Source organism: Neodiprion lecontei, chromosome 5 (assembly GCF_021901455.1).
Source record: "Neodiprion lecontei isolate iyNeoLeco1 chromosome 5, iyNeoLeco1.1, whole genome shotgun sequence".
In the NCBI taxonomy this organism is placed as follows: domain Eukaryota; kingdom Metazoa; phylum Arthropoda; class Insecta; order Hymenoptera; family Diprionidae; genus Neodiprion; species Neodiprion lecontei.
Genome location: NC_060264.1, coordinates 30,204,992 through 30,223,427, shown reverse-complemented (window position 1 = coordinate 30,223,427; position 18,436 = coordinate 30,204,992). Strand labels below are relative to the sequence as shown.

Below are 18,436 nucleotides of genomic sequence, written 5' to 3'. Positions count from 1 at the left end.
TCTTGGAATATAATATTCGAATATTCGACGGGATAAAGCCGAGGGGGTGAAATCGAGGACCGATGGATTTGCCCGGACCGTCTACAAATATACTCGATAAAAATTTTATCAGGGTTGTGCAAAGGTTCGCGGCGTTTCACGCAGATGACGATACCTAACATTGAATCTTTTCAAGACTTTGCCTTTTAATCTCAGGAATTTCTGTACTTTCTGTGCTCCAAAATTGATCGTAACCTACAGAGAAAATAGCTTGTTTTTAACTCGAAAGTTTGCTCAAAATCGAATGGAAATCGACAAAGTGCACATTCGCCGTTGGATGTTGTTCCAGATGACGGTTAATCTCGGTAAAACAGCTGCGGAAGCAAAAAGACAAATTGTTTTTGCATATGGCGAATCTGCCGTCAGTGAAAGTACCCACGTGTCCATGGACAATATTATCAAAGAGAATAACCGTTATTGTATATTGAAAACAAAAAAGACTTTATTAAAAAAAAAAATTCTTGCCCAACCCCCAATAGTACGGCCTCGGAAGATGTTATCACAACCGGAGACACTCTGCTCCAAAATTCTCATCTGCTTTTTAGTAAGATAAATTTATCGCACGCCTTACGCTTTTTGCAAGCGAGATGATTTCGGGGAGCGAACCTGAATTCGCGTGCCAAGAGGCCGTGTCACGCATGGTGATCATCACGAGTGGGCGTCCGGATTTTTCCACCCCTTATAGAGCAGGCTCGTAGTTGACTTTTTGATTGAAGCTCTCACGAGGAAAACGAGGGACAAACTGCAGTATTCGGGACTCGTTAAAGCGGGAGGAAATCTCGAACCCAATAATTCTCCCGGTACCGGTTAGCACGGGAAGACAATACACGTCTGCTTTGCGGACACACCCGCAATAGTACAGCGACGGTGGAAGACTCGAGTGACTCAACAGCTTCCGTCCGTCCGTCCGTCCGTCTGTCTCTGTTTCCGGTTCGCGGGGGCGAGTTTACGGTGGTGTGCAATGCACATAAGCCGTTGCGATGCCACCGCGCAACACAATAGACGATGCCGAGGGACCAGATGATGAGGGAATCCATCCTGAGACCCCCGTGATCACGGTTAGATACGAGGCGCGTATGTTTGTTCAAAAATTCGGCACGCCGTGGTCGGTAAGCGTGGAAGAACGACGAGTGAGTCTCATCGGTCATGCGTTGGAATCGATCCGGATTCCCCGGTTTTGAGGATTAGATAGACAAACGCCTCTCTCATGTTTTCATAGCGTGTCTAAAGGTGCGCAGGTTCACGGTGAAGGATATTTTCATATTCTTCGACCCAGGAACAGGGCTTCAGGCTAACCGTAGCGATCGGTCAACCTCCTCGGCTTGTGAGTTAAGTCTTTACTTTGACGAATGGTCAAATTAGCAGTCGCTTCAGCCAACGATGCAAGATAGGGAGATGTAGATCCCAGATAGATTAGACTCTAAGAGTCCACCTTGGGAGCAAACGGTGCAGGTGAACGAGTGCCACGGTCAACCGGCGTCCGTCGGCGTGACGTGGCAGATACGAGGTGTCGATATGGGATTATGCCGTCTCCGCTCACCTTCTAGGAATTTTCATTTTCGAGGACGAGCCGCACCGAATGGCGACAAAACGGAAAACTTCAACGGTCTTCGAGTCGGGGACCAATCGCTGTCCTCTCCCGGGGATCTCGTGAAGACGGAAAGACGGGAAGACTTTGCTCACGTATGATAAATTTCCATAGGAATTGTCAGAAGCCTGATACACCGTGTGCCGCGCGTTTGCTCAGCAAAGTGCACCGTCAGCCATAATCAGCGTCGAAGGAACTCGATTAACCGATGCAAACACTTGCCTGCGGGGGTTCCCCCGATCCGATCGGAGAAGTTACACGTATGCATTCCCCGGGTGTAACAGTGCCGAGCCTTACAGCGTAACATCGCAGTAACATCGCACGGATCTCCATGCGGGCCGAGGTGGTGTAATGAATCTGATTTGGGCGTCTCGCTGGAAATGCGCAACGAGGCTTGACAGAATAAACCCTCCCCTTCGGCCCCGTCGCTATCATTATTATTCCGAAGTATACATACGTAATGTAATAATCGGCCTCCACGGTCGGCCATATGGTGCTGGCTCGACTGGCCAGACTCGGAGAGGTGCTCGGCACCGAGTCCGACACCCCATCATCCCTCTCCCCCCCTCTCTCTCTCTCTCTCTCTTTCTCGCTGCGTATACATGTGCACCGCTCCTCCAACCCTGCAACGTCACCCAGTCACTCCCTCCTTTCCCCGTATCCCGGGGAGTAGCGAGGGTATCCTGATTAAATCAGCATTACACTGGCTGACAACTCCCTCCCGCATCCCTTAACGGTGTGCGTTCCGTGTTTTATACTCGGTTGTACGATACGCGTGTGTGGGCAGCGGTGCCGACAATGACACCAAATGTCGGTGCCGATCCATTGTGGCCTCCAGAGCTTTAATCATGATGCTCGAGGCTCTGCAACGCCGGGATCATTCCGGGGACACAAGTGGGGCACAGGTGCCCGATGCCTTCGTGAAACGTCCTCTGCTTCGCCCCTTCGTCGAGAACCCTCGACCCCTTCTCGGCCGTGAGGCAATGATCGCCGAACATGTTGCACTTTGCGTTCAATTGGGCAATTCGGCAATTGCGCGAGATCGTTCGATTGGACGCTTTTTATTCGCCAACGTGCAGGGTGGACGTGACACGTCGGGGGCAGACACCAAGCGAGGTAGCTCGATCCTTCGTCGCTGCAGATGTGCACCTTTGATGCGGTTTCGTTCACCGGTTTCCTCCCCGGGAAGACGCAAACGAAATTGAGTTAATTCCGGTACTCAGCGTCAATTAGCCAATTTCCTTTGTCGCCAACGCTGTCTTCAACCCTTTCGATCCTTCCTTGGTTCCCTTCTCGCCTACGGCTGATGGGTTTTACTTCGGACGGAATATCGGATGATGGGCTTGCCGAAATCGACACTCGGAGTCGATGCTTTTTACTTCCAGTACCTACTTCGTACCATTTCGAATTTTGTTTACAAGTTGGACGCGTGTGCGTTTCGCGGTATCACTTTCGCTTACCAACACGCCGATTCGGCTCTGATGCCGTATAGGCTTATACTTGTGAGGGAGAGAGTGTGAGGTACATACGGCGAATGGACTTGCGGCGGATACACGCGCGCCGTGGGGAACACGGACGCGAAACTCCTGGTGAAAACGAGGCCCGCCACCCCCGCGCTAAAAGCATATCTATGTCGCGATGCGAGGACGAGGGCGACTAGTGGCGGAAGGGGGCTGAGGGGTCCTCAGAGGCCCCCACCTCGCTCTCCTCTCCCTTCATACCTCCTTCCTCTATATATAATATACGGATGTATGTTTCGTCGATAGCGGACCGCCGCAGCCTCACTACGTGGTATCATCTATACTTAAAAACGAAATAACGCAAATTTGGAGCTTTCTCTGTCAAGTTGACCGACTGTTTTAAAATAAATCATTATATACTTCAAGTCAGGTGTACACTTGGGGACAACGAATCTGAGACGGCTAATTTTTTACACTAGACAGTTATGTTGGCAATACAGAGAAACCTACAGCACCATACACGGCCGAGCGCGGAACAAACTCAATCTCAATACACATAACATAATCCATGACCGTCGAATCTAACCTTAGAATACGTCTCAATTTAACAAGTCATTGTTCCCGCGGTATTCTAAGGTTAGATTCGACGATCATGGGTTATGATTGAAATTGAGATTGTTTCGCGCTCGGCCGACTGTAGCGCTGCAGGTTTCTCTGTGTTGCCAACATAACTGTCTAGTGTAAAAAAATGAACCGTCTCAGATTCGTTGTCCCCAAGTGTACATAATTGATAACCGGTCAAGTCGTTTGAATTCAATAAAGTTTGAAGACAGGCATAAGTTGCATTACGGAATGGTCAAACCCTTAGTAAAAAAAAAAAAAAAACAATACGTAAGGTTTCATGCGTGGAGTTTTACGTTGTGAGCAGCTATTGTCTCCTCGTTTTGGAACAACCTGTAGTTTTGCTTTAGAGTGGATATATATGATTTGTGCGTAATTGGTAGGCATGTTGTGTATATGCGGTTTATTAATGTACACAAAACTATTTGCACGGCTTGTAATACGTACAGGGCAAGCTTACCTACCCCGCCCTGAAATGCAACCGTCTCTGGGGAGCATATCACTCGGTGGGTCTTTCTCTCTTGCTCACTGTTTGCCATCAATGATTGCGGTTAATTACAACACTGTCCGTCTGTTTGTGTGTCAATCCTATCGTCAATCCTAACGACCTCTCGAGGGAATATTCTCTTGGCTTATAAATGAAATCGCTAGTCTGGAGGTTTTCTCAACGTCCTCTGATTGCGAGTCGGAGTTTTTTTTGTCTTTTTCACCACGCGAAGGACCTTTGTTGCTGTAGGTTATAAATTCAAACCGTTCCGTTCAATAATTCCGATTAGGCACCGACCTCTGATCATCCGATCGAAAATGAGGGCTTCAGCAGGTCCCGTTTCGAGATCGTTGGCAAAAAATAATAACAGTAGAAAGTCAGGGGGTCTGTAGGGGACGACGATGATGGTCCGGACAGATGTGCTGGCTGCTGTAGTGCCCGTAGACTATTTTATTTCATGGCTCGCGCCCCTTATGTCACACAAACTCTCTCTCTCCCTCTCTCTCTCTACTAGGCGCGTTCGAATGATGTTGCTTTTGTCGGGGCTTGTATGCCGTTCGCGCAGATAGACTAAAAGCGAATTGGAGAAAGGAAGACAGAGAGAGTGTGTGTGAGAGAGAGAGAGAGAGAGAGAAGGGATGGGCGGGGGGGGGGGGGGAGGGAAGAGGGCAACAGGCATCGATGCAGATCGGGGCCCTGCAATGTGGACACAGTCAAGGTCCGCTGACCCTGTGACTGATTGTCTCTCTCTCCAGGGGCTCCTCTTTAGGGGTGTCATCATCGCGCGCTTCGCATACAGACCCCGCTGATCTCGTTCCACCGTCATGAGTTAGAGCAGGGGTAAGTCTTCATCGAGACTTTGGGATAAGTCGAGGAAATGAGAAAGAATTGGAAGAAAAAAAGATGCGGGAATTTTCCCATCAAGTCTGATGAGCATTGTGCGGAGGCGCGCAGGAAGAGACGAAATTCAAAATCGTCCCCGACGTGCCGGGATATTGATTGGGCTGGATGAATGGTGTGTTCCGAGGAGCGAACAGCTCACTTCCGATTTACAGTCCGCGAACCAGGAGGGTTGCGGGTGTCGCGCCCGCGACTTTAGAGAGCGCCTGGCCGGATGCGAATTGGAAGGACCGGTTAATGCCAGGATATATTAGGGCTGGAAATAGAGGAGGAAGGGGGCTGACTGACTGACTGACTGACTGACTGTCATGAATTAACACGGGGTGACTCTGCCGGGGAGTGGAGGAGGGTCCCCATTGTCCCCGATGATTGTGCATAAGAGTATAAACTCTGGATAGGAAAAAATTGCGAGGTAAAATATTCATTTCCGCTATACGGTTCATCGGCTCGGAAGAAATACTTCGGGGACCCTTTAAGACCTCTGCTGCTCGAATCCTTCTAATGGTCTAAAACAACGGAACGGATAACTCGATCCGTGCAAACGGAGCGACCGGTTAACCGATGACCCGTCGCAGCCATCGACGAACGACCGGAAGCTTTTATTGCCCTATCGGCGAGCTACGAGAAATTCCTGACCCTTCGAGATCCACGGAGATAAAAGTCTGGTGAAAATTCGCGAAAAATAGCCGGGGGGAAACAAGTTTGGAGAAAATTACAGGCGAGTCGAGTAGCCGACAGTTTGAGCATCGCATCGAACTACGTAACGTGAAACGCGGCATGGCCTATCGAAGGTGGAAGTAATCTGGAGGAAGAATGGTGCGGGGCGTTTCTGGTGCTGCAATGTTTTGTGTGCGGACGGTTGACCCATTGTCTCTGGGGTTTAATTTTTGGCCCCTGCACTGTACTCTGCGTTGGGTGCCTCCCACGGCATTGGGAGTCGCGTTATGGGCGCGCATTCGAGTCTCGGCGACAATGCTGGAACGGCATGCCTTGCCGTCCTCCTCTTCTTCTCCCCAGAAAGCGAAGGTTCGCACAATGCGACAGCAATCAGCGTAGTCGCGCCCCTCAACCAGCGGGACAAAAATTTTTTCTTCTCTTCTATTTCTTCTTCATTCACTCACTCGCTCTCCCTCTCTCTCTCTCACTCTGGAGTGCTATACACTGTACTACACATGGATTTTTGCCCCGAGTATTCTCTCTCTTCCCTTTCGAACCGCCAGAGTGAAGCAGCGTGTTCCGAAAACCTTCAATCCACGCCGAAGAACACTGCCGGCATACCCTGGGAGACGATGGTATTCCCTTCGCTTTTCTACAACCATGAAACACTAAGAGATTGCTCTAAAGGATGATCATCGACTGAGTGAATGGGCAGGGAGTGTACCGAGCCATTCAAGATCCGTAGCCTCCTTCCATTAAGGGGGTGCGCTTCCAGAGGTCCAAATTTCAGCAGTGCTCGTACATCGGGAAAAGCATCTTGTGCAGATACGTTTATAATGCGACGAGAGTAAGCTCGGTGGAGAAGATTCACGATGAACTCTCATCATCAGCAACTAGTTGAGAGGTTGCGATGATCTTCCGAACACCGACATCCCGAATGTCGAATTGCAAAAGCCTTGAACAATTGCCTCTCGTTCACTTCGGTGCTTTTCTGCGACATCGATGTGACTTTGAAGTTAAACCTCATTGTCAACCGCCAGTTTCACTAGCCTTTGCTCTCGGCCGTTTCGACCAGGGACCCAAGGGAACCGGGGCGAATTACTGCCGGCAGAAGAAGCCTGCAGGGTCCAAAGTTCGCAGGCCTGGTCAGCAGTCCAGGTGAGCCGGACGAGAGTCTTCGTCCAGTTTGTTTTTCCATGTTGAAACTCCGACGTATGTACACACGTCGATGGTACACCGGGGCTGGTACGGGGCATGACCGAATCCCGTGGGAATATCGGGACACCGACTCCGCGGTCCGGAGAGACTTGACGCGGGGTCAGAGCGCGTGCGCCCGCGCTTCAGGAGTTGGGTTACACGTTGCTTCGCCATCGGGAGGATAGGAAGAGCTTTGGGAGGAGCGGGAGCATCTGCAGCGGTGCCTGCGGAAGGAACATTCGCCGTAACGGCGTCCTTCCACCCTCCGTTCGAGGGTGTGCGCGTGCATCCACGACACCCACGTTACACTCTCCACATCTTCGTCTCTGCATCCATCCTGCCCATCCGTCCGTCCCTCTCTACTTTGCACTGTTTGTCTGCCGGCGGCTGCCCGGGACGGCTTGGTTACATGGAGGAGGGACCCCACTGCAAACAAGAGATCGGGTTTCCCTGATGCTTTTCGAACGCCAGCTCCCGCCTAGCTGCCGCCAGGAAAGGGTGCCGTTACGTCGCGACCGTCGCCGATTTTACGCGGCCGGATATACGGACCTACCTTTCCGCGGAGGACTGGATATAGATGGAAAACATTTACACACGACATACGATACTCTCCCAGTTTCACTACGCACTTCGGTTTCTTCTTCGAAATTATCTCGTATTTACACCCCTTCGTTCGATCTTCGATGTTACAGCGTAGAGCAAAAACACAAAAAGAAGAATCCGAATCTTGTGATCGAGTGAGGCATAGATTTCTCTTTTTTCTTCGAAAATGGGAAAGTGAAACAACGCCTTGGGGTCGGCGATTTTCACAGCCAGCCAGCCAGTCTGCGACTGCTGCAGCAGGGCGTCCGCGAACCATCGCATCGTTATCCATGGTACAAGGGTGTCGATCGATGCTCATCCGCGTAAAAGGGTGGGCGGACGGGCGTGCGGACCTCGACGAATGGACGGATGGAGTTGTAATAAGCGTAATGGATATAGCACCCCTAACCTAACCACCCACGCCATCCGGTGCCGGCAAGCGAGGACCGTCGCGTCGTTTTACCTTGTCATCGAAGCTTTACGTTCGCCGCAAAGGGGTTCGAGGTAGACCGTATACGTACTGCGGTGAAATTCCTTGTATTATTACCGCGCGTTGACAAGCCGAATCGGAGAAAAAGTTCCTTTCGCCGTATCGGAAATAAGAATTACGATTAAACGCATGCAGCAAGGGTTGTAGGTATATATAAACCGTATTTTATCCTGGGTATCCCTACCCTGTGTTCCGCCTATGCGCAGATTGGATTTGATTTTTGGATGTGAGCTTTTGAAAAATAACATTGATGGTTGTAGCGAATTGTTACGTAAGTTTTGTTTCGCTGTTTCAAATTCAGCCATTGCGACATAACAATTTTTATTTCTATCCAAATTACAATCTTGATTCTCGCTCTCCTATTTGCGGACTTTCTTTGTTGCGTAATTGCAATGCTGATTGGGTGGACATGTATAATTCCACTTTGCCTTCTTTCCCTCGTCAGTCTTGTGTAATTAGTGATTGCAAATTTACCATTCTGTTTGTTTATTACTTTTAATTTTCTTCACCATGTAACACCATGTAAAACGTTTTTGTCATTCCTTTTAGTTCTAACGTAAAAGGGTACTTTACCCGTTGAGCAATAAATAAATAAATAAATAAAACGAGTGCATTTCTCAGATCGTAGTACAGCTGCGGCATTCCATGCAAACTCGACCTGCCGCCAACTCTCGAACTTCACCGATTTTGCTTGAACTTTAATATAGTATTTCGGGGGGGCGAAAAAGTAACCCCTGAATTATTTTATATTTTTATTTTTTCTTATTTTCGCATTAATTTATAGCCCAACATCCGTCAGACGGATGAAAAAAATCAGTCACACAAAAATTCTTCGCGATGACGTAAAATGGAAGGAAACATTTTTTGCCGATTTTTTTGGCGCCCCGATGAATTTATTTTTTTTATGTATTTTTTTTTTCGCACAACAGTTTAAAATACCGGTTTTCACGGTGTTTTCACAAAATATCGTCACGAATTCCTTGTGAAAATACGAAACTTCTGAGACCGTGGCAAATATGGAGAGATCTGTGGTTCAGAAGTTGGGTCAAACGTGCCCGAACAAATTCGAGTTAGAAACGAAGCGACCGAAGATCGAATTTCAAGAAATCATAATTACCGTGCGACCGCAGTTTTTGTTATTCTAAATTAGAATGTCGAAATTGAATAGAACGTGACTAGTAAACTTATGGCGCAAGGACTGTAAGGAAAGAAAGATAGATAGATGGATAGAAAGAAAGAAAGAAAGAAAGCAGGAAGAAAGCAAGTAGGAACGAGTGGATTTAGGGAGAAAAAAGTAGAGAAAGAAGGAAGAGAGCGCGCGGAGTAGGCAGCGACGCATAATATATTATGCAGCGGCGTTAAGTGGTCTTTGAGAAGACCACGTCGAGCATCGGGAGGGATGGGGAGGCAAGTCGGGTTAGCCAAGGGTTCTCCCTGATCGTCGGCGTCGACGTATGCGACATACGACGAGAGTATAAGTATAAAGTGACGGGGGGCTGGAGAGAGAGGGAGAGGAGGCGCTACGAAGTGGTGCAGAGGAAGAAGGCGACGCGGCGCTAAGTGCGCTCATAGATTACGCGACGAAAAGTATATTGTAACACATAGGCGCGTGCGTGTCTACGTATGTACACGCGGAGTTTACTGCAGGGCGTAGGTAGCGCTAAAACCGCTTTAGAAAAGAAGGAGAGAGAGAGGGAGAGAGAGAGAGAGAGAGAGAGAGAAGAAACATACATCACAGGATACACGGTGCGGGATTCACGTAGTTAAACTTCTTCGTCCCTTTCGCAGTTCGTTGCACTCGTACGCGCGTCCACCAGGCTTGATTGCGGATTAGTAAAAAAAAAAAAAAAGAATAAAAAAGTAAAAAGAAATAAATAACGTATACCTGGTAGATCGCCGATCAAACCATTTCACTTCGGCGCCTCACTTTTTTTTTTTTTTTTTTTACAGATTATTCTGCGATTCGGTTACATTTTTAAGCAATGAACTTTTATGAATTGATGTATTCAAGAGGAGGACGTATCGGGTCTTTTGAATGATAAGGTTCGGAGGACATAATATTGCGAATATGCGGGTTTAGTTACTTTAATTTATTTAAGAATTTATTTAAATTACCGAACAATTATTGCACAGCTGTTTCACTTGGGTAACACATGCGCGTATTTATTATAGAGTATATAAGTGTTACAGTATCGTTATACGCCATTCTCGAAAGAATTAAACAGGAAACAAAGTAGAAGAATATAACAACGAGTAAACAAAAGGAATACTAATAATCATGATAATTTAAATTAAATCGACGATCGCGGTTCGGAATAATGATGATTTTTTTTTTACTCCTCAACGCGTAACACAGAGATGGTATGTAATTGAAGAAAGCGCTTTGATGTGAGGGGAGGAAATCTGCAAACGGGAAGAAACTTGAACAAATTATAAGACCGACAATTATGCAGACAATGAGGAGAATTAAGGTGAACTGTAACTTTTGGGACCGATCCTATCACCGACATCGCGCACATAAATGTACATGCATACTCGATGTAGATAGTACATGTAATTTCGGTAAAACGCGTAGCTTCGAAGTCATGAACGTGTAACTACACAAGTTATACATATTTCGGTACCTCGGAGTTTTACGACGCTATTCCATTGCGTCAATTGCACGACATTTCGATTTTAATCGTGAGCTGCGGAAGGTTGGAAACGCCAGAGTAAAATAGAAAAAAAAAAAAAAGAAAAAACATGTCACCGCTGTGTAGATCGAAACAAAATATACCTCGCGAGGAAAGAAATGTGAGAAAAGTTATCTTTAAATACAACAATGAGAATAACGACATAAAAAAATAATTTGAAAAATCAAAACCAAATAAAAATACTCTGTGCAATATGTGAAAACAACAATTATTCAAATTATAAATATTCCATGGACAACGTGTCTGTCTTATCTTTCTGAATCGTATGCGAAAAGTAAGAAATAATCAAATAAATATACATGTTTTCATATCAAGTTATACATTATACACATAGATAGAGCTACGTATAATAAATGTGTGTGTGTATGTGTATACGTATATGTATATGTATATGTATATATAGATATATTTATGAATAATAATATATTATATGTGTAGAAAAATAACAACAAGTTGGAAATATTTAGTTACAATGATAGTGTTATTATCACGATCCGTGCTGTATAGAGTGAATTCCTACCGATTTCATTATCCATCGTCTGTTAAAATTTAATACGCACGCGTTATAATCTGATAACAACTGTTTGTCAGGGTCGCCAACTGTCTCTGGCCTAAAAAGATTTGACATTTGTCGTTGGCAGTTGTGCTTAATTCACAACTGTATAAATTTTTGAGGTTAGATATAGTTGGTTGCCCTGGGAAACAGCCGCTCTCGGATTGTAGCGCATGCGCGTTAAATTTTAGCGGACAATGGAACGCCTAGTCGTTAAAAATTCACTATGTACATGTATTTTACACCGCTGCACGTAGACCGATTTATACATCCGTTGACAATCGAATTATATGTATTTTACGTAGGTACGATTTCGTTGAACAACAACTATGCAACTATTAGGTATTAATGTGTATTACCGTATATCTATTCTATGCAATAATTATGTTCCGGGCGTTTTAATGCTAATGATGCTGCTGCTGTTGCGGATGGAAAAATCTGACGAGTCAATTAGCGAATAATCGACAGGCTTGATTAAATAACACCAATAATTACCTAGCGTCAAATAATTTACACAATATATTAATATCACGATTGCCGTAACAATTGCATTTTAATTATATTTCAATCTTATATCATTTTAATAAAACGGCCGAGTGAGTCCGCTATGATTCTCACCCGCGGCCCTTTCCTAAACGCGTTTTCTTTACATTCGATAAATAGACGAATAAAGAGTTAAAAAAAAAAAAAAAAAACCGATCAAAACGTAATATAATTAATAAAGAGAACACTAGCTTATAGTTAATTAATAATAGGTAAACAGTAAACACATTATAACACGTTTAGTGTTGTACATACATGCAATATTAAGTATGGTAGATAATACTTTTGAACACTTACGAGACACTTGCAGCTCGGTGAAAGTTCCACGGATCAATAGAAAAAGCGGGCAATAACGGTTATTGAAAGATAGATACACGAGTATTTTACAGAGCTTGTATCAACAAGTTGCTGACAAAGCTGGTATTAAATTTTATTACTTAGGAATTGTTTCTTTCTTGATCATACTTTTTTTTTTTTTTTTTCTCTACCTACCCACGTTCATTTACCGTATTCTCTTCTAGTTGTTAAATTTCTTTCGGTTTTGTTAACCACGTGGACCGATCACTTCACTTCCGCGTCCGCGAACTTTCATCTTAATTTCCTATCTCCTTAAGTATAAGGTGTATATGTATAGATAAAAAAACATCAAAAGGCCTGCTCAAAAGACACAGCTTTACTTATGTATTAACTATGACTACAGTCTATCTTCGCACGTGTGTATATAACGTGTGTTGGTTATTATTATTACTGTTACTTCAGAGCGGTTGTAGAACGAGAACGAAAACTCAGAAAGAATTACGCGTATTTGGGATTAGACGCGACGGAATATACCAAATTTCTTATCCGCCACGTTAGTCTTTACTTATTGTTTAAATACAAATTTTACTTTCTATATATGTATATATAAATATAAAACGTAGAAGAGGTTTCGATGCATTCAAGTTTATTCGGTCGGGAAGGAATTTTTGGTTTATATATTTTTTTTTAAATATCCGCGAAATAATATTTGACTATTGTTGTTTGTTATTCATTAAAAAACCGTTGAAGATATCAAAGTTTACAATTTATTGATTTGTCAATTATCAAGCCATCAGATTAATTTCGTTGCACGAATCGAGGGAATTGGAAACAAAAACCGGATATGAACGAAACTTCTGAAATAAAAATCTGTATCCATAGTAGTCTGTCAAATTTATAAATATTCAATCGCATTTCACCTGCGATGTTTAAATTTCTCTGATACGATTTTGAAGGTAACTACAACCACCCTGCGAGTAGACTGTAATGTATATAAATACAAGATTTAGCGATCTGGCACATACGGAAAACGAAAGATTGGAAAGAACAAAAAAAAAAAAAAATATTATAATAATAATAACGAGAAGAATAAAAATAGTATAGCTGTCAACGAAATTTTCTGCCTGCAATCACGTAAACGTGGAGGAACAAAATAAAACAAACGATAATATAATAATATAAAACGATAATATAACCGAAAATCTAATAAGCGGAACGAAGTAATCTCGGAAGAAATTAATTAAGTCTCCATGTATATACAAACGCGTATATCGTATAATATAGAAACACTACATATGTATATTTAAATAGATAAGTATAATTAATGGTGTGTGTAAATTGTAATGACTTTTAGGAGTGTATATAGTAGTTGTTGGCGGTTGATGATCACGACATATCAGTTCCGTTTGAATGCAAAACTAATATACAACAGTAATAATAATAATAACAAAAATAATAACTGTACGAGAAAAAGAAAATTACAACGGTTCAAAAACGTGAGCGTTGGAAGGAAATGAAAAAGACGGAAAACAAAAACGAAATTTAAGGGAAATAAATTGGTGAGAACAAAGAAATAAAATAAAATAAATCGAAATTATCAATCACAGCTTACATAAGGATCGTTCATTCGACGTGTTCATTTCGCATCAACAAACGGACCAGAGGATTTTGCTTCCCTTCATCGGAGTTGCGGTATTCTTCAAGTAGCTGTTGGTAAGTTGATGATAAAAAAAAGAAAAAATTGAAACAAGGCAAAAGAACAGACATCGTTAATTAATAATAATTAATATGGTAGAAATTTGTTTGGTTTCTTTTTCAAAACATGATAATCTATAATCCTGTTGCAGAAGTTTCGATAATCTGGTACTTGAAGTCTAACGATGTGGATGCATTGTCGGAAAGAGATTGAAATAATTGCGAGTATAATATAATGTATTACCTGGTAGGACAACTCGCATGACAAAACGGCCGTTGCTTCTGGATTGCGTTGGGTAGCTGCCAGTAACGTTGGTAACGTGAACGATGATAATCGTGGATCCCCGTAGAACGGAAATGGCAGAGAGCAGAGCTGCTGCAGAACACTGGACCCGGCAGCACCGGACTGAAGTACAGTCTGTGAGATGGTGTGACGAAAACAAAAGAAACAAAGACAAATAAATGAGACAAAGAAGACACAGAAGAGTAGAATAAGTCCCACGGGCATGGAGACAAAAATCGTGCATCAAGACACAGTGAGAAAAAGTTTATTTCGTTTGTCGTAGTCGGTACGATAATAACGGTTTAAATATATTGTTGGAATTACAAGAAAATGTCATCTCTTTGCCTAAAATTAGTTTAACGAATTATTTTCAGTTAAATAGTACCTTGACATAGATTTATTGCTGTACGAAAATAAAATTATCCCAATGGTAACAAGAAAATGGAGTAACGAACAGATACTAATTTTCACTTCGTGACCAAGAGATGTGATATTTTTTGACTGTAGTAAAAAATATGAAAATTTAGTCAAAGGTTGCGTAGTAACCATAACTGGAAGTTAATATCTCTTGGCGGCAAATCGTCGCGACGAGGAACGAGGAGACTCTGCTCAGCATGACGGTTCGGTGGAATATTAATTAGAAGAATAGTTAGAGAAGAACCTATTTCACAAGACGTGGGAACGCATGGAACACACGTACCGTTCTCCCTCCTCATCATCGTCGTCAGGTGTTACGGAAACTGCGGAAAAAAGACGACAACCGGGCGAAACTTCCTTGTACCTGTGCACCAGTTTGAGTCGAAAAGAAAGAAGTGAAAAAGGAATAACATTGACAAACTGACTCGCAGGCACGCACCTGCAACTTGTCTTGACTTTGCGAGGTGCATGCAGGTGAGGACGAGAAGCCGCTATGTTCAAACTCTGCATCCTGTCTAAGCATCGACTTGTACGTCTAGCTGTGGGAACTTGGGAGGATACCCTGTACGTCTTTAAGCAATTTTTTTTTTTTTTAACCTTTCTCAATTCGGTTCGTTTCGTTTCTACGGGAAAATGATCAAAGTACCTACCAAAATCATACAGTTAATCCTTCACCATCACGTGAAATTTTCCATCATCCTTTACGTTTGGTGACCTTTGTACATGAGGAGTACGTTCGTCTGTGTGGTCGCAAGATATGGATTAATCGTTTCTTCTTTTGGCAAAGAGTCAAAGGGAACTTGAAGCGCTTTTCAGGCAAGAAACGCATGCGGTTAAAGGATTCACTCTGCTCGAGAAACAAAGTTTTGGTACTTTGGTTTTTGCACTCATACGGAAACGTGACAAGAAAAATGATCCCAACAGATCGTTGACCGTTCGGCAAATGATTCCGAGACATTTTTTTTTCTTTTCCTCCCCTTCTGAGAAATGGTAAGCAGTACACGTGTATAGGCATACATAATAAAGACCCGGATGAACGATGCAGGACACGGCGGTACGGTGAGCCTATCATTAATTCCCTTGGGATCGTTAAAGTGCAACCCAGCCCAACGTAACTACACGTTCAATCCCATAATTAAATGGCAGTGCATGCGATAATGAGGTGAGTCGAAAAACACGTGCTCTTGTAGAAATAAAAAAAATTCTTTATGGTGCAAATAGTCAACGTTGCATTTTTCTGTGTAGTCTGAAAGACAATGATTCAATGAATGCGTTCCATCTTACAATAGCAATACATGCGCTATCGCATACTATCATTAGAAAAAAAAAAAAAAAACGTTGTATATTAAGTATTTTGTACGAAATTTCAACTATAGAGACGATTAAATTTTTCTAGCCTTGCATATTGCGATTGCGTGTACAGCAAAATGCATAAATCCCTCAACCTTCCGGCTAGCTTGTTTTCGGTCCGAAACAAAATGCGAGTTCGATTCTACACGAATTATGTGACAATGACTTCCAATCTTTCACGTTGGCTGTGTCGCTAGTCATTGTCACATAATTCGTGTAGAAAGGAAGTCGCATTTTGTTTCGGACCGAAAACAAGTTAGCCGTAAGGTTAGGGCATTTATGCATTTTACGTGTACAGACATAGGCGTGCAGCAACTTCCGGAGGCTCTGCAGCATCGAGTCCTCGGTTCGGTCCATCCTGCCATTGCAGACTCTTCGGCATAGCTCGGCGACGTGCAGAGCATGATGTAAAAAGTAACAGCGTTAAGATTAATGCACCCCGTCAACGATGCACTCAACGCGTTTCTAACTGGCGCCCCATCCGACGTCTCTGCAGCAAGACTTAACGGCGTACGCGTCAACGAGTCATACATGTGTGTATGGGGGACAAGGTATGAGTATAAGTGTAAAACACAACTTCTTTCTCTCTCTCTCGAAGGAGAAGGGGAAGAAGAAGGAGAAGAAAGAGAAGTTGAGAACGGCGAATGTAGGTACGCTTACGTATAAATATATCTTTACTACTTTTGCTCTCTTCCATCGATGCAAGATGGCTGTAACAGCGCGGAGAGAAATCTCGACTGAGTGTGTTGTGTCTAACGGATCCTTCACTACCCGACTCTATCCCATCTCTCTCAGCCTCCTTTCTCAAATCATCCTCTCATCTTCCTTCATCTGCACCGTTTTCCCCTTCTCGGTAGAAAAATTATACCTCAAAGATTCTCATTTTTCTCCATCGTCCCGCGCCGCGCCGGCTTATACAGGAAATTTCATAAACTCATTTAATTCCTCGAAGCAGACCGTCTCGAAATTTTCATCGTTTTACGAGACTTTGGAAAGTGTTTGAAATAAGTACAGAAAAAACTTCAAGTTCAGAAAATCTGCTGTACCTACGCAACATTGCCCGGTTAGTGTTCGAAATTTGAAAAACGTGGACGATGCAGCGTTGCGGTGAATAATTGCACGTAGGTTATACAGTGAATTTTGTTTTTATTAATTAACCAACTCCCGTGGGTTTTCGGGCTCGAAGCCTCCTTAACGCATCGAGCTTAGCATCGGAGCTTTGCATATAGACGAGATTTTTCATATAAAGACAAACAATGAGTGCAGAGCCGGCTGTATACATTCTCATCTATTTACATACACTACAGACATCCCTCGGTTCCTCATGTATACGGAACACGCGTAAAGAACAAAGAATTGAACAGAGTGCTAACGAGAGAACAAGGTATAGAATGAGCGGTGAACATGTTTCGTGGTAAAAGATACAACCTAATATAAGCGCGTAATCGAACACTTCCTTTTAAAAAAATACCCTCAAAACGGTCATTTTAGTGGTGGCTTTTAACTGAGGTAACAGACTAACGAGGGTGTTTAATGGTACTTTGAGTCCAACGCAGCATCGAGCACTCGAGCTAACCGATCGATATGATTTTCTCCATTTACAGCTGCAACCCTATGATAGACGGGTTAGTTTTTAGCTGGCGCCTGAACGGTATCTTAACGAGTCTGACTGACTGACTGACTGACTGCAACTGGTTGCAAAGCACAGCACCGTCGGTAGGGATATAAAAATCCTACAGGTCGGAGAATCGACCTGTGTTGGTATAATAGACGCAGGTAGCAGTTCCCTTGATAAGAAAAAATACCTGCGCCTCTTAGACGACCTCGCAATCTAACTATGGAATTTGAAACGCGCGGCCTTCCAAATCATTCCCATCGTTCAGTTAGTTGGCCAACTCATTTTTCAGAGATTTCAAGACCACTCGGATAAACTACTCTTAAACAACTTGCTGGGATTTTGTGCAAATATACAGAATGATTGTCTAACGACCGAACGGTCCGTCGAATGCTACAACGTGATGCGCATGCGCTGAAATTCGAGAGCAGATGTTTGTCGGGGCAACCAACCGTCATAAATTCAGATGACAATTCGCCGCGATGTACGTAACCTGAAAAATTTCAACAGTTCTCGGTGTCGAGCACAACTGCCAGCGACAACTGTGAAAATTTCTGAGGTTACGTTCATGACGGTTGGTCACCCTGGCAAACACGTACTCTAGGATTTTAGCGCATGCGCATTACGTTGCAGCATACGGTGGACCATTCAGCCGTTAGATAATCACTCTGTACAATACGTCGCTAGTTATATCACTTTATCTATCGTGTGATCCAACGTGTCAGTGATATTCGATCACATGTACTTTAGTTCCATTTTTTTTTTTTTTTTATGATACATGGATGATTACTGCGGAGTTAAAAACAGCGATGGTCGAAGTACTATAGGAGAACATGTTATCACATACACAATTACAAGAGTACCTGACTCTAAAGGTTGACCGGAATTTCCAATGTCAACATTTCGACATCATTTATCTCGGAACGAACTACCGTCAAAACCACGTTCAGCAAAAACATGCGACACTGG

At 43.6% G+C, this 18,436-nt stretch overlaps 1 protein-coding gene across 2 annotated transcripts in view; it reads right to left on the bottom strand.

Annotated features, from left to right (window-relative positions):
- Window positions 1-10,104: 10,104 nt before the first annotated feature.
- The window catches only part of LOC107221688 (S phase cyclin A-associated protein in the endoplasmic reticulum), a 39,072-nt gene continuing 30,740 nt past the window's right edge, over window positions 10,105-18,436 (bottom strand). For both annotated transcript variants that reach the window (XM_046741897.1, XM_046741898.1), the window contains exons 14-15: window positions 14,047-14,220; window positions 10,105-13,814 (exon numbers count right to left, since the gene is read on the bottom strand). In XM_046741897.1, the coding sequence (XP_046597853.1) occupies window positions 13,731-13,814; window positions 14,047-14,220 (258 nt within the window). In that variant the 3' untranslated portion in view covers window positions 10,105-13,730. The remainder of the gene's footprint in view (window positions 13,815-14,046; window positions 14,221-18,436) is intronic.